At 38.7% G+C, this 26,952-nt stretch overlaps 1 protein-coding gene across 1 annotated transcript in view; it reads right to left on the bottom strand.

Annotated features, from left to right (window-relative positions):
* TRHDE (thyrotropin releasing hormone degrading enzyme) overlaps positions 1-26,952 on the bottom strand; it is a 219,476-nt gene that overhangs the window by 39,193 nt on the left and 153,331 nt on the right. Inside the window, exons 10-12 of the mRNA XM_009566220.2 lie at positions 21,826-21,914; positions 12,321-12,454; positions 12,168-12,223 (exon numbers count right to left, since the gene is read on the bottom strand). Of these exons, the coding sequence (XP_009564515.2) occupies positions 12,168-12,223; positions 12,321-12,454; positions 21,826-21,914 (279 nt within the window). The remainder of the gene's footprint in view (positions 1-12,167; positions 12,224-12,320; positions 12,455-21,825; positions 21,915-26,952) is intronic.

Raw genomic sequence — 26,952 nt, 5'->3', positions numbered from 1 at the left:
TGAAACAGTCATTCTATTTCCGTACCTACGCCTCCAGTAGCCACCTGAGCATCTTAGCAAGCATGTATCTACTACAAAAAAAAATTCTGCAGAGGAAGCCAGAAGAGTCTTGGCAAGTGTCTTTAAATCAGAGAATCATAGAACAGTTTAGGTTGGAAGGTCACTGCAAGCTTTCTGTGAGCCTTCTCTTCACCAGGCGGAACAACCCCAACTGTCTCAGCCTGTCCTCGTATGGGAGGTGCGTCAGCCCTCTGATCATCCTTCTAGCCCTCCTCTGGACCCATTCCAACAGCTCCATATGCTTCTTATGTTGAGGATTCCAGAGCTGGACAGAATACTCCAGGTGGGTTCTCACAAGAGAGGAATAGAGGGGCAGAATCACTTCACCTGACCTGCTGGCCACGCTTCTTTTGATGCAGCACAGGATACGGTTGCCCTTCTGGGCTGCGAGCGCACATTGCCGGCTCATATTGAGCTTCTCATCAATCAGCACCCCCCAGTTCTTCTCAGGAGGGCTGATCTCAATCATATCATCCCCCGTTGTGTATTGAAACCATGGATTGCCCTACCCAGGTGTAGGACCTTGCACTTGGTCTTGTTGAACCTCATGAGGTTCACACAGGCCTACTTCTCCAGCTTGTCCAGGTCCCTCTGGATGATATCCCGTCCTTCCAGTATGGCAACTACACAACTCAGCTTGGTGTCATCCGCAAACTTGCTGAGGGTGCACTCGATCTCCTTGTCTATATCATTGATGAAGATATTAAACAGCAGTGGGACCAGTATGGACCCCTGAGGGACACCACTTGTCATGGATCTCCATCTGGACATCAAGCCATTGACCACTACTCTGAATAAAACCATCTAAACAACTCCTTATCCACTGAACAGTCCAAACATCAAATCCATATCTCTCATATCCTAACAGATAAAACTGTCAAATCAAACAGTTGCTGAATGCATATTGATGATGATTCATAAACAGTGGCTGTTATGGTTAAGCATTTCTTAAGTACAGGGTAAAAAGCTTAGAAAACTTCACCTATAGCATCTGGAATGAAAGGTCTGGAAGCCACCTTAAAGCCACCTTAAAAACTCATCTAGTTTCTCCCCAGTCCAAAGCAGATTTATACAAATCCCATTCCTGACAGAAATTTGTCCAGTTTTGTTTATACAGGCATCTAGCGACCAATGTCCTAGGAGTACTAGAATTTCAGGACTCCTCAGAGACACGATAGTAAGAATATTATTACTATGGTCTATTGCCCTGTAAATATTCACAGACGAGTACTGGTAGATCCATTTCACATCCTAAAATAAATAGTTGTTTATGTAGCTTCAGTATGAACTACAAAAAGTCATCCCTCTTTATTGTATCCTGCGTTAGAGGTTTTTAACTGACATCACTAGTCACGTAGAAAGAAGCCCAGATTCACAAAAAAAGCCACTACAACCCAGCTCTAAGTCAAACTTCTCCATACTAAGAAATTTAAAAAAGACGACTACAAAAGCAAAATGTAAACAAAAATATCACTTTTGAGGCTTTTGGCTTTTTTATCATTTTTTATATAATTGTCCTTGTCCAACAGTTTGTCAGCATGTTAGTCATTCTGTAGCCACTGTTACACACGAGAACTTTAGCATGAGCATGTGTCAGAAACACCACACCACATAAAGTTTGTCTTATCATCTGTGTTCCTAATTTCACAGTTGCCTTCTGGACTAAAGTGGACAATAAGAGAACAGGAATAAAAACTAACAAGAAGACTCTTCTAGTTATTAGAAAAATAACCTCTAGACAAACATTCTGGTCCAGCAGGTTTTTCATGCCTAAAGAGGCTGCTGACAAACTGTGGTGAAAAGGTGATCTCCTGTTATTATTACAAGAGGAAAAGTGGAAAAAAAACCTTTCAAAAGTTAATGTATATGTAAGTGGTGTACAACATTATATAATATCATAAGCAGGAACACTTAGCAAGCTCCTATCCTGCTTACACTGAAGAAATTGCTAGTGTGGCCATTGCTACACAGAACTTTCTGTGTAGGCAATGAACAGAAAAAGAAAGTAATGAATGTGGTAATGAAACATCCCTCACAAAGAATTCCCACTAAAATTCTCAGAGCAATCAAAAATAATCTTTAAATTACATGAGCTTTAAATGAGTCAGCTAAAAGGAGATCTAGATTATATTATGAAACATCAATGTGTATTCAGCTGCATTCTGACCTTGATTTGTTCTTTACACTGAGCCTCTGAACTTATGGACAGATCCCAGCACATTCATTTTCCCCTTAGGGACAAAGCACCAAATGGTAGTGTAATTGCCAAGGGAAAATTATTACCCTGTTCTGAATTATTTCTATCATAAATCCAGCACCAGTCAAACAGACTCTGTCACAAAAACGACAGGGTTGCCGTACAGTGATGAGAGTCCCACATACAAGTGCACTATAAATCCCTTAGTCCCACCACCCAACAAAGTCATTATAAGTCATATTTAAATCAAAATTAGAAAATCCAAGCTGGCAGTGAACTGGTCTGTGTTGTTGAAACAATGGAAATGAGGTGATTTACTTGCTGCTGGTTTAAAAGTCACCCTGCATTGTCTGTTTCTTATGAGATATGTAAAACACAACTAGCTTTCTGTCTGGATAATTTTGAAGGGAGAAAACATAGCTCTTCAAAACATACAGTGCAACTCAAATGAAATTCAGTTGTTTCTGTGTATGTGCAATACATGAGAGTATATTCACTAACTGCTTAAAATAAGTTAGGGTTCTTATTAATTGATTCATTCTTTTACCTGTAAAGTCATGTGTATGGATTAGAATAATTCACAGAGAAACTTGGTGCCAATGAACATTCACATTTAACTGTATTTGGCTTTTTCTAACCCCATTCATCTCTACTGGATGCATTAAAGACTGGTGTCCTACTGATGTATCCAGGATATTCCTTCCCACAGCGCTTTAAAAGCAGTTCTTTGGCAGCTGAGCGAAAACAGGTATGTTCAATAATGACACATGAAAAAAGCTTTCAGCAAGACAACCCATGCAACCGGGAAACTAACTCCTGCAGCCACAGATTTCACCTTCAACTCCAGGAAGCCTGGGCAGTCAAAAATTAAAAACTTATGATGGCTGTCATCCATGTTCAACAATACAAGGTGGAAAAAGATTGTTTTCTCATAGAAAATTAATGGGCAACCTGTAAAATAGGCCCTGTGACCTCCAGTATCAAAGAATGATCTACCTCATCTTCCACTACGAGGACTGAGATGACTTAGGACGAAGCAAGGACTCTGCTTTTCTAAGACGTCCAAAATGACTTAATGGAGGCATTATGATTTGCACCAGCTACGGACTTTCACATAAACAGGACAGAAATACACATCTGCTCTCTGATAAATACAACAGCAACATTTGGCTTACAAGCTCCTTTTAAGTACTAAATTTAATTAGCATTCAATCTCTACAACATCAAAGGATTTGGAGAGTACGGCAGTTTTAAGTGAAGCCTGCTTATTATTATGTTTTCTTACATGCAGAATATTCTAGGACTCTTGAAGTGACATTCAGCTCCACACAAGAGCATTTGAAGCATCCTACACAGAATAGTTCAAATTCAATGTAATTATCAGAGTATTGCATGGCTTAAATTACTTTGCACAGAGTTGCCACATAAGCAAAGGCTAACATTAACTGGAATTAATCACCTTTGTTGAGAACAGGAAAAACACCCCAAACTTAAAACCTCCTGTGTTTGTAACAATGCAACGAAAATTCCCTCAACTTGGACTTCAGTATCTCTGCTTTCCTCTCCTTCCCCATATGAAAAAATAAAAGAAATAGAAAAGAGTAGTACAAGATGAAAAAGAATAATCTTACTGCTGAAAATTAAGACTGCCCAGTAAGTTAGTTATAATTTCCATCATCATCACAAGATGACTTTTGAGAAGTGTATCATTCATGCATTTAAATTAACTAAAGAAATCTGAATGTACTTCAGGGGTTAATAGAGGTCCATTTCAGATTACTCAATTACTAAAATTGCTATTTATTTTCTTTCTTGATGATTTTGTTGGTAGAATGAAAAAACCCTCATATCCCTTAAGTTGTCAATGGGCAGTGACAGCTATGAGAGAACGTTTGAGCAAATTAAAAATTGAGTTTGTTTATTATTGTGCACAATAGTTTTTCATGTCTCGGGTTTTTTTTTCTGTTCCACTGTTTATAATTTATAATTTAGGCAGCCAAGTGAAATAAGTGTTTAAAAGCTAGAAACTTCATATGGGAAGCACAGAAACCTGATCTGGACAATACACGTACAATCTGAATTTTGTTCGACAGAATATCTACAGAACTGAATATTATCTCTGTAAAAGCAATTCCATATAAGGATATCTATAATAAAAGACTGACATTCTCATAAACCCTCACCTATTCTCTTATCTTCATTTTACAGAGAGAAAACAGACACAAACAGTTAAGTGATTTTACCAAGATCACATAGGATGTTTATAGCAGAAATAGCATTCCAGGTTTCTCTAAGTCCCTCTCCAGTGTCTTTCTCATAACATGGTCCTTCCTATTTATTACTTGATTTCTGGGTAGAGGTAAACACACTTCTAGCCAAGTAGGAAGGAGCCAAACTAATACAACACTTATTTCCAAGACTTCTCTTAAATTTTATCAATGAAAGGAACCTTAGTCTACAGTTTTAAATACTGTTTCATAAAATCACCAAATGAAGACCAAAAGCCTTCAAAGTGTAATCTGCACTTTGAATTCCAAAGTTTACCCTGGCAGTATGTTCTGCCAAGTGGATAGAGCATACACTGACAAAGACCAGTCCTTTTCTAGACAACAATCCTGGCCAACAGCAATCGGATAAGGCCTAAAAGTAAGATAATTTCTGAGAAGCAATGGTCAGGTCAAAACAGCAGGCAAAGCAGTCAGTAGCCTAAGGGGGCAGACTATTTTGTTTATGCTGATGAGGCATCAGCATTGTCATTTCTAACCAGAAAAGATGGTTCTTGCATTCTACTCATATACCCTGTCCATGCTGAAACCCTGCCCCACTAAACATAAATTCCTGAAGCCGTATTAGCACTCTTTCCATTACTCAAAGTTGCCTTCATCAAGCTGCACTCATGTCATTCCTCCTCTTGCTTAATTTCAAACTCCAAGTTAATTGTTTTCTTGAAGTATAATACGGATCTATTTTAATAAGTGTTCCTGGAACAAATTTCACAGACGACTCCCCTTCCAAGTCATTACATAGCAGTCTGGCATCTGCATTGCAACACGGATACATCCGTATCAGGCTGACTTGAGAGACCAGCTTGAACCGTATGACCATGGAGTGAAAAGACAATGGACTCACAACCATTAACAAAAAATGAATTCTTTCACTCCCTTGAAACCAGAGTCATGTTTTCCTTACAGTTTATTCTGAGTTCTGCTAAGAATAGAGTTAACGTAGTTCACAGACTAAAACAATTACTGCTATAATAACTCAGAAGTAAAAGAAATAATTAAAACAGACAAATTTTGTGAGAATGTGGATTAATAACGTCACTCATTTCTACAAGATAGACATATACTACACCAAAAGCAATCCCCTGCACTAAGCACTCTGCAGAGAACTCAGACCTATACTTTCTCTTTTGTACATGCTTAAGTGCCTTATTCAACATTTCCCCCCACTGTTAGAAGGTTTTTCTGCTGTCTAGGATGCTCTCACAGCACTGGCACTTCCCTGAAATGTGTTGTACAATTTGCTTCACTGTTCTTAGTTATGCAACAGGATCAGATGCACACATGATATATAACTACAAAAGCAGAATTGACTTTTAGTGTGCTTATTCACAAGAATCACTTTGATTCCTCTTGTACAAACATACATAAACTTTAGTTGAAATGTTTGTCTTCGTGTAAAGCAGATATCAAGGCTGTGATATGTCACAGAACATATGGACTGACATGCAACATATGGAACGAGCGACAGCTACCTTAAAATCTTTGTGCTTTTCTATTTTCTCTAAAAAAGGCTCAGCTGCTCTGGCTCATTGAGAGAGTATTTAAGTCAAAGGAAATCAAACAACTTTGTAGGAAGCCCTATCTAAATTACTTGCTGGTGAACCATCACTAAAATTGGACAACAGTGAGAGAGAGTTACTACGGCATCTGCTGAAATAATTTAGATAAGACCTCATTTGTTAAAATAGCCAATCTATACCACTGTTGATCAAGCCTGATACGAACCATTGATCTAATACTTGCACCCTTAGCTGGTACTCAGAGGCACTAATTAAAGCTCCTTAACATATCTGTTGTTTGCCTCTATGTTGAGTTATCAGCAAATATGGTAACAAATGCTGGAGTTAAACTGCAGTTATTCATTTAAATGGACTCTATATGATTGTTTATGAAAACCCAAGCAAAACAAGGTCAATAACCCTGGATGTGACTGTTGAAATTTGAAATCATTTTGAAGTACATTAATTGGGCTAGATGAGAACTTTTACCTTTGTTATCTACTTATTATCCAGCCCCAGAATTTTAAATGGTCCCTCAAATGATGTCTTACCTGACACCACAATGAACAGGACCTTAAGTAACACAAAAAACTGCAACAGGGAACCAATTATCCCAGATATGTCAGAAGACTTCAAATGCTAGAATAAATGAAATCTTAATCTCTGGAGAACAATAATAACAATGAAGATCACTTCAACCCCATAATTTAGCATTTCTACCAGAAACTTCAAGAAAATATTCTTCCAATTCAGCAGTAGTAATTCTGGATTTTATATAGAACCACAGAAACAGGAGGCTTAGTTACAAGACAATTCTCAGTTTCCAGAAATAAAATCAGCTCATCATTATGTGGGGATGCTGCCTGATGTATATGAGTGGTCAGATATTTTTGCCTGAGTGGCAATACTCCACATTCAGGAATTGACTTCAGGAATAAGGAGAGGGTTGGCTTTGAATTGCATGATTTTTTTTTTCTTTCAAGAAAAAACAAAGTAGGCAAAAAAACCCCACCCAAATTTAAAAAAAAAAAACCACAAAATCCAAAGAGGTCCTAAAGACATGGTTTTCCAGATCCCAAACACTGTACTTGGTTCACTGAGACCAAGTTTAATGTGAATTACTCTTTCCAAGCTGGTGAGAAGATGATCAGTAGTGAGCATTAGCTTACTTCAGTATTTTACTTCAGGAATCATCATTGGAGTCAAATGCACTAGCTGTTAAAGATTAATTTATGTCAAGAGAAAGAATCTGGATTTATATTTCAAAAGGTAGGTTAGCACTTCCTTTTCCCTTACCCTCAGACTTAGGTCCTCTAGAGTCAGCAGAACTCACAGCAAGGAAAGAAGCAGGCCAAGCCAATTGATTAACAGCAGGAAAACAATCATCATAACTCATCCTATTTCTGCATCAGTTTCCTGGTTTTGGTCTGGTGAATGAAATTCTGAGAGAACTCTCATGAAGGCCACCTGCAGAAGGGCAGTTGCTTAGGTCATAGATAATTCTGAAAGCATGCGGGTTTGTCATTGCTCATTTCTGATACAACTCCCTATTTTTATGACACCTACAGGGGCAGGCTTTGCTGGTCCAAAACCAACATAATCTAAAGAGACTACAACTCAGTCTCCCCCTAATCTGTGAAGGGAAATGGATGGCATTCCTGACATGCCCAGCCATTCCTGGAGCAGAAGAAAAGCTACTTAACACCATCACTTCATCTTTTCTTACGCTTTCTCATGAATCCAGTTAAGAAAAAACTTCTGATAAGTGTCAAAGAAACACTGCTGAGAAATACGCAAAAAAATACTGTCAGGTTTTATATTTGGCTTTTGTTAAAATGTAACGAATGCAGTCTCGATACACACTGTGTTGTCACTACGCCGATCAGCTGAAAGGGAACCGTCAGGAAAATCTGAGTATCCAAGCAAACTCCACCACCATTTCTTCAACCTCAGAAGACAACAAATTAATCAATAGCAAGACAGATTGTCAGCATCAAAAAAACAGTTACCTGATCAACTGGTGTGCAAATCAAGCACCTGTCACCTTAACACTGAACTGACTATGGTGCAGACATGACCAAAGGGGTATTACGCACACATTAGCTTTCAAGAGATGAAACAGGTGGGATTCTTTCAGAACTAGAAGGAACAACAAGTATTTTAGATGATGGTAAAACACGTATCCACAGTCACATCTGACCCAACACTGATTAATACTGAATAAGAACCAGATCAACTTCTTTGACATAGTATTGGATTAAGTTAACCAGTTTAACGAAAGGAAGTGAAGATGAAGATTTAGAGCCCAGCAAGGAAGAACTAGGGGTGACACAACACTCCTGGCAGAGGTTAACCTATCTTATCATGTGTGGTTAAGTGGCATTGAGAAGTCAGGTGCACAGTTTTCGCCATTAACTCTCAATGCACTGCAAGGTGACAAGCTCAGATTTACAGGTCTGCTTTTGGGATGACTAAAGTAAAGTGGGAAGCAACCCACCTCACATCCTCAGTAAGTGACCCCTTATCCTAAGGAAAGAGAAAGACAAGAGAAGCTGACATTACTCATATACTCAAGAAACAGTAGGATCTTCCTGCAACACTACATATTCGAGCTACTTGACCGGCCCCCTGCCCATTTTAAGTTTAGAGGACAATCACAGTTGCCTTCTTTTGGCTTTCTCAGTCAATCCATTCCACTTGCTACAATCAACACATTTTCAAATTACACTGAAGCTTCACACAAAACATCCCTAAAAGACAAACGATCTTCAAGAAGAGGGTAAAGAGAGTGCCAAGGTTCTATTCTTGCTCAAGAATTTGGGGCATGTATTTCCATAAGCTATGCTACTGCCAATGCTATAGCTCTCCAGATCCTCGGGGTGCATGCATGCACTACAGATGAGAACAGAACTACACTTAAAAAATCTGAAAAACAAATAAATTTGCAAGAATTCAAACACAGTGGGTAAGTTGCAGCTTTCTTTTATTGTTATTATACAATTCAGCTCTGCTTGATTAATTTTATGGAACTAAAATACACCAAAAAGGAAGAAGGAAGAATATATTTCCACTTACAATGGGCAGATATTAAGAAATTAAAGTTATATAGCTTAAAAAATTCCTTGGAGGTATTAGTTCATTTATGTCACTTATTTTTGAGAAATCATTATGCTGGACATTAAAAGGGTAATAAAAATTTTGGAGGAATGAAATCATTAACCATTTGTTAAAAAAATACACAATATTTGGTGCTCTAAAATAGTTTATATGAGCAATTTTTTCATCTTTCTCCAGATTTAAATATTATTAAATTTTACTAAAGATAAGCCTTGTAATTGTTCCACAAATAAAAACAATTAGCAGTAAAACTGCATAGAAATACCCTATTACGAGAATGGAAAAATTGGGTCAAACCCTTCTTCTGTGTAATGGACATATCAGTATCAAGTTCAACAACGCACTAGGGAGTACTTCATAAGTTTCCAAAAAGGATGGAGTATTTTGAAGAAATGCAGTCTCTTCAGTACAATAAAATGAATTGTTAGTCTTGGAAATTCTTTTTAAAAGGACCAGCACGAATTTAAGAAGTTATGTTTTAATCTGTGTATTATTTTATCACTGAAAGTAACAGTTAGGGATTAAAATAAAAGTATGTATTCCACAGCTCAGTAGACAAGAAGATAACACATCAGTGTGACTAGGGAACACAACAGAGGCCTGAATTATCCTCTAAACACAGCCAGCCTTTTCAGAAGTTGGGTCTAAACTACTAATCACTATCTCTATGCCTGCAATTCCCCATTGCTTCTTCTAATAAGAGCTTTTCCACCTGCTTTTGTAGCCCCAGAAGTTCAGATGCCCCCAACGCACTCCTAACAGTCTCTTAATGCCTCTCTAGTCCTACTTAAGATAAAGGAAGAGATCAAGAATTAGGACTATTCCTGGACTTTCTTTGTCTGAGAGAGGGTAAATAAAACCAAAAAATACTAAAATTTTTTTAAATGTTACCATATAGTCAGCTAGACAATGAGACTAACTTCAGGATCACTATAATTGATTTTTTAACAGGAAAACTGATAGATTAATAAAGTAAAAGAAGATCAACAAAAAGTATTACCTACATGGCAAGTTTAGCCAGGTCCACGTACCTTATTGCTACTCTTGAAACACAGAGCATAAATCTACTGTTGCAAACATTCAGATCTTTCCTCCGCTCAGACTGGCGTGTAAGGCACATACTGAAGGTAACACTACTGACAGGAGTCTATGCAGTGATTTTGAAGAAAGAGGAACCTAGCTACATATCCGTGTTGGAAGAATATTTCCTCATAAGTAATATCTATGTATGCTCATGTGTATATTCTGTCAAATATTTAGCTCAACTACTTTTTCCCATGGGGCACGAGTAGCAAATGCAGTAGCAATCTGCCGCAGCTCACCGTTAACAAAAGAAAATCAAGTTTTTGAAATGTGAAATCTTGTGAAAAATCCCATAGTGCTCTGCCATAGTTACCTCAAAAAAAAGCATCAGGATTCAGCATCATCATAAAACTGCTGTGGAAAGCAAGTGGGAAACGCGCTATTCATCTACTCTGTGGTTGGTTTTTAGGTAGACAAAACCTGGCCAGATGATGCAGGTTGGGCCTTTACTCAAGACCTTGTCTTTATGCTTCATGAAAGAAGATAGGCTTAGTACTGGCTCAGAAGAAAAACACTCACCTACACAAATCAGCTTTTTTCAGCGCCTAGATTTTCAGGGAAGTCTAGGCATGTCTGACTGCGTTCAGTGCAAAGAAAAAGAAAGCGCCACACTGATTCTGTGTAACAGCACAGTACTCTGCAGTGTCAAGAACAAATAAAATTGGGACAGACTGTCACACTACTGAACATTTAGTAGTTCTTCTAATAGCCTAGATATTTCAGAATACTCAGCAATATTCTACTAGCCAGAAAGTACACAAATCACAGTCCACTGAAGTCTGAACTGAAAACCTAGTCTTCTACTATTGCCAGTGGGAAGATGACCCAAGGCAAGAAGGAAGGGCAGTGCAAAAAGCAAGTGGATACTCTTTCTCTCCCTGTGATGCCTCCTTCCCTACTACATTTCTAGACTGTTAAGTAAGGGCTAATCACTAGCTTATGTAATATATTCACTCTAGCACCGGCAGCAGAAACAGACTAGTAAGGCATACAACAGTGTTTTACTGCAGTGATGCTAGAACATCACTGGGCCATAATTTCTGTGTGAAACTGTGCCTGAATCTCAAACATCTCGAGTGACTGTTTGTAGTGAAATGTACCTTGGTACAACTCTTGCAAGCCCCTGCTCAAATATGGCTATAAATACGCTAGCAAACAGAGAAGCCAGTAGTGTCAGGAATTCTTTTCACACTGCCTTTGACATCACAGTGTTTTACTGATGCAATATTCTCAAGTATCCCAGAATCAACAAGTTTGAAACATTCTACTTTACCCTCATTTTACACTTTCACTACAGACATAATGGATGTCCTGATCTCAAAATGAGGACAATTCCATTACATCAGTTTGTAACGAACGTATTGCCTAACCAGCACTACATATGTAATTATTAACACAGTAAAATGCAAAATGTATAAATTCCAGAAATGTTCGACAGAACTCTGATTTTCCATTCTGCATGAAAAACATAATGCAGAAAATTAGTCTGTTCTAGAAGATTACAAGAAAAGAAAGGTATTGGAAAAATGATATAAGAGTACAAAATAAAAATTACATATCTTGGAGACACCTTCAAATTAAATACAGCACAGGGGCCAGTTATAAAAAAAGGACAGGCGACACGTTAAGGAGAAACAGAAGGGAAAAGCCTCATTCATTAGAGAAAAAAGAAAGAGAAAATTTATCTCCAGTGTTAAATTGAACTTCCTGCAAAATTGATCAGGCCTCTCCAGACTCGGAAATACCCTATGGCAGTTATTGATCAAGAGCGTTGAACGTGTTACAGACCATGTTTATGTGCCATTGAAAAAAAAAAGTGTGTTTAAAACATATTTAACTTCAAAACACACTCAGCTGCTGAGTTAATGATTCCATGAGTTGTTGCAGCAATGTGTATGAGGATAAATTATCTTCAGAAAAACATACCTGGCTAAATTGAATGCATCATCGATCAAGCCTGCTCGATTACTGACAGAGATAACCTGTGAGGGGCAAGCATAAAAATTGAATCATTTAGGGTGATGAAACAGTGAAGGTTCACCTATCAAAGCAGATTTAGGAATAAGAAGAGGGGCTTACCTCATGGTTCCTTGTTAGCTGATTAATTAGCAGCCTCCAATTCCTAATATCATAATTAACTCTAAAGTAGCCAGTCTGGTTGATGTTCCCCAGCAACCAATTTGCCTCTTCCAAAGCAGGAATTCTGTGGTGTTCTATAAACAAAGAACAAGATGGGAAGGGGACTTGTTTTAAATTTTAAAACTCGGAAGACATATCTGTTAAATTCTCTTCTGCTTTAAATATCCATGAAGACAGTAAAACTAATTCAAAGACTAACAAAAACATTGTGTTTTATTAATAATTTCCTCTATCTATTCTGATGTAGAGAGACATCAGCTGACATTCCAATGGAGACTTTTTATCCTTGGAGTTGGACAGAACTCCAAGGGTGTTTTTTTCTGGTAAATAACTACTTCTATGAGAGGTGCTCATTTTAAGTCTGGTACCCTGGTTCTGGCCATGCTAAAACAGCTTTCTACAATCATATCTCCAACAATTCAGTTAGGTGCTATAGAGAGAACATTAAACCTGTGATTAAAAAAAACCCAAACTCTTAAATGTTTCTGCATGATAAAGCTTTTATATTGGATTTTAAATTAAAGTATTTCCAGTTGTGCAGCTTCAAGCTACTGAGAGGCTCTCCTTTAGAGCAAGACCAATTAACCTTATACCAACTAACCTTTCATTCCTCTTTTCCCTCTTTTTAGGTAACCACTTTGGGGCTGAAACAAAGCAACGAAGCTGGTGAGGGGGCTGGAGAACAAGTCTTATGAGGAGCGGCTGAGAGAGCTGGGGTTGTTTAGCCTGGAGAGGAGGACGCTGAGGGGAGACCTCATTGCTGTCTGTAACTACGTGAAAGGAGGTTGTGGGGAGGAGGGATCTGGCCTCTTCTCCCAAGTGACAGAGGACAGGACAAGGGGGAATGGCCTGAAGCTCCGCCAGGGGAGGTTCAGGCTGGATATCAGAAAAAAATTCTTCACAGAAAGAGTCATCGGGCACTGGAACAGGCTGCCCAGGGAGGTGGTCAAGCCACCTTCCCTGGAGGTGTTTAAGGAATGGGTTGATGAAGTGCTTAGGGACATGGTTTAAGGGAGTGTTAGGAATGGTTGGACTCGATGATCCAGTGGGTCCTTTCCAACCTGGTGATTCTATGATTCTGTGATTCTATGAGTCTATGAAAGTCTAAATTTATTCTAATATTTTTATAATCAGGCAGTCCACAACTATTTGCAGGAATAGGGATTTCAATAACAAAAACACCCTCAACTCACAACACACACTTCTTTCAATATCAAAAGAATCATCATGCAATGAAGCTCCAGGCTTCTATTGTCTCTTGAAGACGTCTTCAATCTAGTCAATTATTCTAACAAAATCGATCATGAACCAGAACTGACTAAAAATTCAGCATCATTTTTTTCCGCTATAAAATTAGTTTGTACGCTGTTGACAAAAGGAACGGTCTTCTCATGCATTTTTTTAAATAAAAAAGAAATACATAAAAAAATATTTTAAATGTAACTCCATCAGAGAATTGTTTGTTGTGCTTGAATTCCCTGAAAATAATGAATGGGGAAAAAAGTTAACAATATGGTCTTAACAATTCATACATACTATCCAGTACCTAGACTTACTAAAGAAATGGATTTGTTTCAGCCTTTCTTATAAAAAAAGTAATTTCTGAGGAAATAATATGTGCCTAGGACTATAGATAAAAGTTATGTTTTTCCCTTGACTAAACATGTCTAGCAAACACACAAATAACTATCATTTTAAGGCACAAAAAATACAAAAGCAGCAAGACCTCAATCCTAAAAACACCTAATTATGTGTTACTTTAAATTCATGGAGTTGTGTTATGCACACAGATTCAGATAAAAAGCTACAGGACTAAAAAGGAAAGTCCTCTTCTCACCTAGGCAGTTCCGGCATCATTAAAATCTCTTAAAAATACACTACTTAGAAATATTAAGCCCAGAATAGCTCCACTGTTGCCTATTCAATTCAATTGTTATTGGTCTTTTATGGTTTGTCTAAGTGACTTGCACCAGTTCAATTTAATTATTCTATATAAACAAGAAAAAAAAAATACAAACCCCCGGTTTTAGTTAAAGATTACATCCATTTAGCTATTTGTGATAAAACACCAAGCAGGCATATTCTTTGGGAGCCAACATATCCCGCAGAAATGGGACTAAGTGAGAAAATCAGAATTAAGTCTTCTAGCTCTGTTGGTTTCTCAACCATTCATACTGTCAAAGCACGTAATCTGCTTTCACTATGCAATCGGATTTGGAACAAGTTTTTAACACCAGGTGGCTTTCCTTCCACAGGGGTCTGTTAAACTTTGGGTATAGAGCTCATTCCTAAGCAAACTCTCTCAGACTGCTACATTGAAGTTGCTCCTCTGTTCAATTCCTTTATTCACTTGACCTGAAGTCAGAATTACCCAGTTGCTTCAGTCTACTTACAGTAGACTTGAATCCTGGTGCTGGTGTAAACCACTGAGTCTTATATAAGGAAAAACATTACTGTAGAAGATCATAACAATTTACAGCATAGTAATAAAGGCCCTTTCTTAGAACTGATTTGGATGAAATATCTGCTGTAAAAGAGGAAGAAACCAAATTTGAATCTGGATCTACCCCATCCTATGTAGTTTACCCAATGTGGTGCTATGAATATAGCCTGTCTCTCCTAAATCTCAGCTATGTTCTACATCCACCGAGAAAGTTTTTAAAGAGCAACAGTAAAAATACCCTCTTCTACAGCTAGGAGGGACTGCTGAGGGAAACACTGACATTTAGAGTTTCTCTGGGTTCTCAGGGTTGTAATGCCATGTGGGTCAGGAGCAGGCTGACCACACCTGGCAGAGAATCCTACCACTTGAACACAGTATTGCTTTCCGCCTATGCTTTCCTGTTGCAAACTAACCTTTAAATGCCACCATGCTGAAAGCAGCTACTTGTAACTAAGCTCTGCTCCCCTGTGTTACCTCAAAGCATAGCAAAGGGGCTATGAGCATACATTTATCACCATCTGGACAAATCAATATATTAAACAGAAATTTTCAAATTAGATGTGAAAGAAGCCCTACATACGTTATTTTCTTGTTTGAATACATATACTAATTTTATATCTCCAAAGTGAGGAAATTACTTATGCTTTAATAGAGTACTGAATGATACTTACTCCTCAAATATGACAAGTTCAAAATAACCTATTTCACAATGGCTGTGCAACACCTACAGCACATACTAATGAAGAACAGTATCTTTTCAAAGCTCAATGGCATTATTGCTGTTTTGGTCAGTTTAAATCCAACTGTAACCCCTTACTGTTATTTTTTGATACGACTACTCATGAGTTGACCTTCTACTGAAATACAGGACAGGAGTATTTCACACCTTTCCAGCTCATATAAGCAGGAGGTTATTTTTAGGGATTGCCTGATGCATGTGCTTCACATAGTTCTGTATAATTTACTGGAATTTGAAGTTTGAGTCTATCAATTCTCATGTCTTCCTAGGAAATAAGTTTGGGTTTTTTTGGCAATTACAGCACTGGAAATTTCTATACAATTGGGCCATTTCTCCACTTACCACAAACACATTTATTAGTTTTCTGTTAAAAGCATTACAGCTAGAGAAAAGGCAGTTATTCAGTGTTAAACCCTGTATTAAACCATCCATGACTTTCTTATCAGCAACAAAGATTTTATTTGGGAAGAAATCTATCTTTGATGGTTTTAGTTCACTTCTTAGAATTTTATTTAAAATACATATATATAGTTGCATTTGAGATTAAGGGGAAATGTTTTTAATCTTCCATCAGAAAGAGTTTTTCCATGATCATGTTTTGTCTGGATCCCTCAGAAAATAACACTGGTCTGAAACATCCAACATACAGGAGACATTTAGGAGGAAACAGTTAAATTCTATGACATTTGTTTTGAAGTAAGAAAATTAGGTTCTGATTCTCATTTTCTCTGCTCTGGAGGTGTGAGACAGTCCTCCACCCGGTACTAACCGCACATGACTTGAAATTCTGACCTCTCCCAGCTTTCAAACAACTTCAACTCCATCAAAACCAGCAGGAATGACGGAAGTCTGATCTTTCACATGGCAACGTGAGCACATTGTGAGATACACCTGGGCAAAGGGCACCACTCTGCAAGACATTACTACAATGCTGACAAGAACATGAGCTAAACACAATTCAACTACCATTTCAAGTGTTCAGACTCACAGTTGTTATCTTAACTTTTAATTTTACACAATGACTACAATACTAGAAAATTGGTAGAACCCCTACTGGGAGAACTGACTCCATTTCCCTGCAAAAATAACTGCACAAGAGTAGCACAATATCATGCCAATAACAGCAAGTAAAATTTTTCTGACACAGAAAATGTCCCATGAGGAATTTCATCACGTTCACAATATTTTGTGACAAGATACTGGCTTTAACTAAATTCTGCAAATCTTTTTGGAAGAACTTTTCATATGTGTAGAAGACAAACCAGAAGAAAAAAAATTTTCCACCTCACTTGCCATGTTAGTATAGCTCCATGTTACAAAAAGAAAATAAATGTTCTGGTACAGTTAACAATACAATAAATGGAGCATATCTGTAAATACATTCATGTTCTGTCTCACATACTCTTACCTGAGACTACCTTTCCACCCAGTAACATTCCTTTATGGTGGAACTGCTAATGTCTAAGGAGATAGTGATGGAACTCCTCTAATGTCTAAGGTGATACACAATGTAAGCAGCAGTCTTCAGTTAAGATCTTTGCTTAGCTGTTAGGATAAAGGGAGTGAATCGGCCTCACTCTGACAAAACTGTGCTAGGACTGCAAGTCTTGAATCTCTGGTACTCACTATGGCTGGTTAAAGTTGTAAAGTAGGACTTATATTTTACTTTACATTGCTTTCCTTCCTCCCACTTTTGAAAGATAGAAGAGCATAGTCTGGAAGCAACACAGGTCAAGCTCAGCAGCTGTCTCTCAGCAAGAGAAGGTATTTTTCTAATGCTGAACTAATCCTCTCTTCCCCTGTGGGCAGCCTACAAGTCCCAACTCAGAAGCATGTCTTCTACGAAACACTTCATTGAGAAGAATCAGACAGTCAGGGGCTTACAGCTAAAGCAGACATTATCTAGCAGGAGGCGGCATGATATAGTAAGTTGGGACTTGCTGTTTGGAAGGCAATTGCCCTTTTCAACTTCCTTTCCCCCACTCTATGGCAAACCTGTGGAGACACTAAGAGGAGTCTGAATGAGACTCTCTTTACCAGAGGAATGGAGGTCCATCAGAGGAACGGTTCCCTGGGATATAATAGATCAGTCAAGGTACACGAGATGGGAAGGGAAAAGGCAGGGAAGCGGACTGTAAAGCTGCATCAGTCAGTTTTGCAGAACTTCCTGAGTTGCATGGAGATGGTTCCTACCTAGAGCCTAAGTGCTAGAACAATCATACCCAGAGAACAACAAGTGTGCCTTTGTCCAAAGCCTTGCACACCTGTTTGAAATGGATGCTAGCTAAACCTCCTCACTTGAGGTTAAGGTTATTTCTCCTGGATTTCCAGAAACACGACAGGTGAGCCTGTGCTTCCACACTTCACATGCCTTCAGCAGCAATTACCAACACCTTCCCACAAGCCCTGCGAGGCAGTTGTCTTGTGAGGACAAAATGAGTTGAAAGCTGGTCCTGGACTTTCTACCCACTACAGATTTGGGGTTGATCCCAAAACGCTGTGGACATTGTGTTCACACATATTTATAGTAACAACAACAGTTTGTCTGTGAGAAACAAACTCTGGATCTATGACAGAGCAGAAGTTTGTAACACCCATGACTTCCACAGTGCCAGTGAAACCTATCACTCAGGAGACCCGCAAGACAGCAGCACAAAGAGCATCGCACCCATCTTAGTGGGACATCTCTGACCTCAGCATAGACAGGAAGGCTAATCATGAGATGTCTACTTTGTGACCGCTTTAGTTTTCAGGGGTTCAATAGCTTCACTCATCTGAAGTAGAACAGCCTCATCCATGGCTATAGGAAGTGAATAGGGAAAAAAGGTGCTGGTGACATAGCTGTGCAGCACTCTGAGAGCAAAAGAGACAGCTCCATTTCACATGCCCATACAAAACAAGGCACTAAAAGGGTTGTCTGATGACTGGTATATGAACAGATGAGCAGAAAAATGATTACATACATCCTATGATTCTCTGGGTAAGAAGAGAGACCAGCAGAAGCACATGTAAAATGAAGAATTTCCACATACTATTCCACCTTCTATATACTTTCCACAGACAGGTGTGAAAAGCTACATTGAATATGAAACACCTTGGAGATTATGCACTTGTCAGACAAGTTGCCAAGGCTTGGCACTGTCTTCTCTACAGAACTTGTTGTAAAGGACAATGAATTACATCTCAAAAAACCACTGCATAGTTGTGATATCCAGTGTGCCCTTCACCTTGGTATTGTGAAGAGTGGACAGAATAAGCTCTGTTGCCAGGAGCTTCGATGATCCACATTATGTGAATTAATCCTGCTCAGCATATTGAACAATTAGCCATCTGCATGTGCTATCTCTGGTATGCAACCAGATACAGCCAGGAGTGGCAACCCAAGCATCCTACATCCATAAGACCGGACAGCAGCCTCCTATCCTATGCTCATGAAAGTGCCAATTGGCATCCTACAAACCTTGAAGAGGTCACAGACATGGTAGCAAAGGGGGTGCAAAAATCAGTAATTCTCTCTCTTGTCCTTCTGGATGTACATGAAGGAAGAGACTCATCAGCAAATAACCACCTCTGGTGAACTCCAGTGCAAGGCAGGGGATCTACTCCCCTGGGAAGCTGTTGTATAAACAACCATAAAAAAGAAATATTCCTTGATGGCAATATATGTAGCTCTTCCAAAACTGCCATGGTTTCATTTTTCTCAAGACAGCACGTAGACAAAGTTAATTTTATTTAAAAATGTGATATGCTAAGGTATCACAATGGTAGTCATTAACTTGGACCCTCTTCATTATTGGCAGCTAAAATTAGGTATTTGATCCATATAACATGACAGAAAACAGACAGCTGTCCATCATCTCCTATCCACTCTTCAGTTTACACTGGAAGCTTCTTTAGTACAGCAGTTTAGGCAACAAGAAGGAAATGCCTGCTTCTTCCTAAAGAAGGAATGGAAACCATCCTGATGAACAGCATTACTTCCAAATTTGATTTGAGTATCTGCATGGAATTACAGTCACTTGAAGAACAATGTGACCACTGCCGATCTTCCAAAAATCCTCTGGAGTGGTTTGTTTCACCTCCAGCATGCAGAGCTATTCCCAGACTACTTGATGGGACAACACTGAAACTGTCTTCTGCATCATAGAATGTCTTCAGGATTCTTCCCATCCACAAAAATCAGTCCTGGTAACCATTCTTTCCAGTCTCAGCATCCCTCCCACACCCCCATGAAACAAACATTCCAGCTGCAGAAAATTTCCAGGACTATCACAAAATCATCTGTACCAGCCCCAACACATAATAGCACATAAAATTAATCATACACTGAGAACCTCCAGGGAGGTTCTTACTGATTTTTTTTATGTTGAGGAATTCTCCAGCTGAGCTAGACAACAAGAAGTAGAAGCAAGAGGACATCCTTGCTGTAGTCATAAGTTTATAGTCTCATTTTCAATGAGGCACATCAAGTGAGTGAGTGAGTAAGTAATGAGGAAGGACAAGGATAATGACAATAGATCACAGTGGTATTGATTCACTACACAAGAAACTGATGACTCAGAAAGGTTGATCTTTAATTTCTACATAGCGGCTACCCCAAACTCATTGCTCACACTGGCCATCATTAACTTCCTGATTTCTTGAAGGCATTCCAATAGGAGCAGTAGATCTTAAAAGAGTGGGTAGTGATTTTATGGACTTGCTCCTCTACTGCACTCTGCAAGTAAAAGGCAATGAGGATGCAACTGTGCAGATAATAGTGAAATACCAAACTTTTAAGGCAGGAGTAAAGGGAAGGAGGTATGTATGTACAACCTGATGAGATGAGATGAGATGAGATGAGATGAGATGAGATGAGATGAGATGAGATGAGATGAGATGAGAAGACTAACTCTCTCTGAAGTCAGTGGGAATCTTTCTATTAATTTCAATAAGAGTTCAATCAAGCCCTAACGGACAAAAGTAGAGCAGGTCATTAAGGCATACTGTGAAAGTGCAAACAGGTTTTGAAGTATTCCAGAGGTGTTAATATTAAAAAGTATGGCCAATACAGCGTATTCGTGCAAAGTGAGGCAGTACCTGTGTACTCTGACTATACAGGTATGAAAAGTGCCCTGGTCCCCAGAACATTTCTAGATCATTATGTCATGGGAGCAGTGTAAAACACATTACATTCTGGTAGGCTGCAATGGATCAGGGTGAAGAAACACATACTTTATGCCACTAGAAAGCTGAGATACTTAGACGTCCACTGATCGTGCACCATTCATTTCTAGTCCTGCTGGCTACTAAGCTCTATGTGCCATTACTTTTTTAGTGACTTATAAAAGAGAAAAAAAGGAAAAAATACTGGCTTACACAGCTTTGACACTTTCCTCTCTCCAGTTACATTTCTATCAGAAAGAAATCTCTATACCCTTCTAATTTTACAAGAAGGGGTCAGTTCTCCTTCTACAGTCCACGTGTTATGGATTTGCAGGGATCCTTCTTTTCCCTTCCGTATAATCATTCTATTCAAGTCCTCACATTTCTCCCCTCACTCTCTTCAATACCAGTCCAAAACTATTAGCTGATGTAGCTAAGGAAATAGAGAAATATTTATTGAAATTTCTATGGCGAGATTCCCTTTTTAGATGATATAAAGCCACTGGTATCTAGTCCTCGCTGTCCTCAAGACAATAACTATTATGATGACGTAGGAGCTGAAGAGGGAGAAAATTAGTAGTAAGCAGAATAATGCATTTTTGAAATCCAGTATCTGGTTATCTACTAGAGAGAAGAAATAGTTTGATAGATCAATAAGGAAACTTTTTAATGGCAGTAAACATTTCTTAGTCGTGGCTCAGACTATGGATCCGAGCTAAAAATGCCAGAATTCTATTGCATTTAGTAAGTCATAGTCATCAGATGCTTTACTATAAAAATATTACATTTAACTATCATCAATCAAGAAAATGAACCGCACTCATCAATGATTTCACATGTGTTGCTAAATATAAAATACTTAGCTCTTTGGTATACATTTCTATGTAAAAACTTTTCATTATATTGTCTAACTCCTGAAATAATGATGATAAATCTTACTTGTTGCTCATCCTTCATTCCTCCTCCCTCCCTTCCCAACTCTCCTTCTTTTATAATTCAAGTAGCTCAAACTGGGTCAGAGCAACTAAACAATTATCTAGAATCAATTCCAAAGAAACAGTTGAGGAAAACACAAGTATGCTTTAAGAGATTCCACTGGGAGGAAAGTTTATTTTTACCTGATTTGTTAGACACCCATATAATTGCCTCTGATGAGATGTGGCTCGTATTTCCTACTGCAATTGTTAATGGAATCTGCCACAAGTAGCTGCAAGACAAAGGAGGGGGAATCTAAGAACAAAAATACTGAACTGATTCTTCTCACAGCAATCAGGGATCATGTCAAAGAAATCAAAACACAATTTCAGCAGCAGTGTAAAGATGTGGATTCTAACAAGTTACTTTGATTTTGAAATTCATTTGCTATTAGCAATAAAACAATGAAAAAGTCATTCATCTTAAAAAGCCCTAAATTATAGTTTACACTTTTCACACACTATTATCATACGAGGATTTTTTTTCCAAGGCTTTCCTAATTTAACAAAATGATTCACAAAAGAGGAAATAATGATTTCCCATAGAATGAACACTACTTTTTTTCATACACTTAGAAAAAGAGAACCTCCAAGTAAAACATGCTTTGATTTATTGGGACTCCAAAGATTAAAAACAGCATACTCTTCTAGAAACTCCTTGTAGAGCTATGTATGTTGGGCTTCCATAGGCACTGGTTTATAAAAACAAAATTAATGGGATGGACTTCCACTCCTTCACACCATTTATTATCACTTACATGTATGCAAACTGAACAAACATGCTACATGTGGATTTGGAGATATGCTGGTGTAATCAGGCCCCAGCTTCCTTACAGGGTATCACAAATTCTTTCTCATTTGGAATAAATATTTTAATTTACCTAAGACTCATATGTAACATCTTTATTTTCACAAACAGAAATTATCTGTATGAAATAAATCTTTTGAGGAAGAGATGGAAAGCATTAATTCCTGTGTTTCTTCATGATCACTTCTATTCCTGAACTCTCAAAAGTATAATTTCACCAGCCAGTGAAAAAAATAGACATTTCCCTCACAGGGCTGTGATACCACTTTGCACACCAGTCAAGGGGAAGCACTCAGTCATGAGAGTGGTGAGGCACTGGAACAGGTTGCCAAGGAAGGTTGTGGACTCCCCGTCCCTGGAGGTGCTCAAGGCCAGATTGGATGGGACCTTGTGCAGCCTGATCTAGTGGGATGTCTCTGTCCATGGCAGGGGAGTTGGAACTAGATGATCTTCAAGGTCCCTTCCAACCCAAACTATTCTGTGATTCTGTGTTTCTATGTTAGAGGTGGTACTTTTGTCTAGGGAGTATGTGTGGATTTAAGTAAGGCAGCATGACAGGACAATGGCCCCAACTCAGATATCACCGTATGCTACTACTTAGGTAACAACTAAGTATATCTTTTTAGATTGATTGCATTAAAATAGCGCAAGGATGAGCATGGTCAATTTCTTACATCTGTATAAGGTTCTCTCCTGCTAGTACACAGCATTGCAAAAGTGGTTCATAACACTAAAAAGAATTAGGTTTGCTCCTTTCTACTTACCCAGAAACCCGTTCCACTGAACTACCCTAAAGTGCCACAACTGCAGTCAACGTATGATGGCTTGCAAGGGTTGCCTTGCAAGGACTGTCTTGCTGGCATCACTTGGAGGACTTGGAGACAGAGAGACCTCTGCCCTGACAGCCCTGCATCCACACTTAGCTCCCATCAGTGGAAAGCCCCCAGCACACACAGGGGGTTGCAGCACTCGGAATAGAACCACATGTGCTGAGAAACACTTGTACATACAACACTGCTTCAGCAGAGAGCAGGAGATATTTAAAATAGTAAAGCTGAAAAAGCTATGAGTGACACTAGAAAGAAAACATGGCATTTATTGCCATATGGGGGAAGAAAAAAGCTCCCATGTGATTTGAGGTTCTCTGAATGTTGGTATGGTGATGCATGGGGAATATCATTAGATCTGCTCATGCACCAAAGACACACTCCACATAAGCACATTGTCTAGCAGGCACTTTTTGGATAATTAAGCTGTGGCATCTGAAGATGTTACTGCCTTTATCAATCTGCCCACTCCTTGTGCTTGATGTTACCACCCTCCATAGGACAACCAGCATAAAAGGATGTCAGCCAGTGCATTAGCTTCTCCAGTTCTCAGTCTAGGGTCTTCACACAAAGTTATCTTCACAACTAATATTCTGGACTGTGAACTGGAGTAATGAGGTGGAAACGTCTTGCTACAGAAAGAGTAACTTCTGGCTTCAACAGGTGAGGGCAGTCAGGAGATGCTGTGAAGTGATGCACCAGAGAATATTTAATACTCTCTTAAAAACCTTATGTCTTACCAGATACCCATCAGTGTTTTACAGTCTTTTAGGAAATGTATCATCTTTAGAAACACACCCAGTTCTAAATATTTGGCTCTCCAGAACGAAAAAGAAGCCAGCAAACTGATCGAGAAAAATAAGGCAAAATTAAGCACAAAGCTTGTACATTATTTGAAAGAACGGAAACTTTGGTACATGAACAAAATGAAAGAACTGCATTTGCATGGTATTTTTATGACTCTTGAAATCAACTCCTACTGAAAACATTAAACTGCAAAATAAAAGATACTGAGAGCTGCCTATGAAGCTGATTTAAACACATATATACACACATACACAAATATGCGTGCTTGAACATATGCATGGACAACTGCTATTTTGAGAACGAACTTCACAGAAAGTTATTCTGTACATAGTAATATATATAGAGAGAAGAATTTTATATTACCCTATATTATTATTTTATGTTACCTGTAATGAAGGCAAATCCTATTGAAATAAGGCGAGATCCTTCTCTGAAAGGTGATTTAGCTGTGGTATATGAGTCACACAATCTACCAGTCTTCAGAAAACATGTGGATTTAGTTGGGAAGATTTAACTTTTATTTCCCCAAGATAACAGACTTCCTGATATTCTCAGTACTCTTTTGAAATTCCAAAACTCATCCTCTTGGTTATTGGTTTACCACACGGACCACAGATTTCCTTTTAAGAGACATCTCCACAAACACTTTTTTCCTACTTTACTGTTCCTGTTCTCTGTATGTTTACATAATTTCTCCTTCCAGTCCTTTTATTCTCAATGAAACTTCCACCACTGTTGAAGATATGGATAACTTTTATATATATGTGTGTGTGAGGAAGATGTATCTGGCTCACCTTTCAAGAATTTTTGTTCGGATGACTTATCTCACATACCACCTCTGAGTGACCTGTATGGACTGCACTCTCCAGGTGTGACTAGGAAGAAGCAAAGTGTTTTTGCACTTTTCTATTGCAATCCTCTGTATTACAGGAAAAACAAAAAGGGAGCCCAGTTGCCAGCTTTCCCCCTGCTTTGCGTGGGAGTAGTGCATATCTTTTATTTATTCTTTATACGCTGGGAGCTCCACCCGTGTGCTCTCTGTATGCATTTGAAGAGTTTAAAAAAAAGCATCTTGTTCCACCTGGCCATCTGCTGCCTGCTGTGACAAACTAGTTCCAGCAAAAATAAGAATCTAGCTTTGAGGGCCCAGTAGCTAGGGCAGAAGGACTTGAAACAACCCATTTGGTCCTCCTAACCTCAAGAACATGTCTGCAGGAATTGGATGCCTGTTCAGTCAGCACACTAAGCCGCTGGGTGAGATGGAGCCAATAAAACATGTGTCCAATCTTCCTGAGATGCTGCTGAGCTTCAAAGTGATCTGCACATAACACCCCTCTGGATACAAACCTGATCACCTTAACAGGGAGCTAAAGGCAGACCACTTAATTGCAGGGAAACTAAGGCCTTTTAGGAATTTAAGAAACCATCTCTGAGGATGATGAGGAGAGATATCTGAAATTGGAACAGACATGGTAAATATAAACTGTGCTGAACATAACATTGTTCATTTATAATGATCTTGGAGATGTAGGGAACGGGGTTCTTGTTGAAAGGCAGTATATATAATAAGTCCGCAGCACGGAAAGATCATAGATCTATTAGAGCCAGTCCAGAGGAGGGTCACAAAGATGATCAGAGGGCTGAAGCACCTTCAATATAGGATAGGCTCAGACAGTTTGGCTTCTTTAGCTTGGAGAAGAGAAAGCTCTGGGGAGACCTTATAGCAGCCTTCCAGAACTTACAGGGGTCTACAGAAAAAATGAGGAGAGGCTCTTTATCAGGGAGTCCAGTGATAGGATGAAGGGTACTAGTTTTAGGCTGAAAGAGGGGCGATCTAGATTACATATTAGGAAGAAATCTTTTATTGTGGGGGTGGTGAGGTATTGGAACAGGATTCAGAGTCAAGTTGTGGGTGCCTCGTCCTGGAGGTGTTCCAAGTCAGGTTGGATGAGGCTTTGAGCAAGCTGATATAGTGGATGGTGTCCTCACCAGGGGGTTTGAATTGGATGATCTTTAAAGGTCCCTTCCAACTCAAATCTTTCTGTGATTTTATGATAAGCCTTCTACTGTTAATTTACAAATGAGAAACTGATAATGTGAAACAGTTAAATTTAACTCGCCCAGAATACATGCTTAATTAAAGGGAATGCATTTGTGAGGGGTTTGGTTGATTTTTTTTGGTAGCATCGCATCAATGCATAACATGGAAGTGTGTTAGCAACTCCAGCTTAAAGAATAATCAGAGGCACTTGTTTTATAATGTAATACAGTCTTGCATCTGCCAAGGTATGTGCAACACTAGAAGCTACCTAATTATGTTCTGCTTGGAGAGTACAGACTTTTTTCATCTTGCCCATATATAACGACTACAGAGCCAGTATTATTGTACTTTGTCTCACTCAAAATATGATCATATTTGTGATGAGTACTTCCTTCCGCCTTGACTTCCAACAAAAAAGAACTGAGATCCCTTCATGGGCAAATTGTGAGACCACAAAGAATTAAGCAAACATGATGCCTCATATGTCTGCCTCTGAGGAACAATAATGTTGTAGGAACACTGGATTTTCAATGAAAGAATTAGTTGGCCTCTTTGTAAAGAGCTATGCAAAGCCAAAAAGGGGCAGTAATTTATTTCTTCTGTTGATAAAACAAAGATCTCAGGTCATCAAGGAAGAAAAGGCAAGGTTCCTGGAGTTTCAGATTTTCCACACATCCTCAACCACTTTTTCACATTAATGAACGTTTTTACTGAACTTAAACTCATACATTTTCAAGATTAATCTTTCCAGTAACCAGAATGTTCCACCACTGCCTGTAGTGAACACC

The sequence above is a fragment of the Cuculus canorus genome, chromosome 1 (assembly GCF_017976375.1).
Source record: "Cuculus canorus isolate bCucCan1 chromosome 1, bCucCan1.pri, whole genome shotgun sequence".
In the NCBI taxonomy this organism is placed as follows: Eukaryota; Metazoa; Chordata; class Aves; order Cuculiformes; family Cuculidae; genus Cuculus; species Cuculus canorus.
This window is presented reverse-complemented; position numbering and strand designations above follow the sequence as displayed.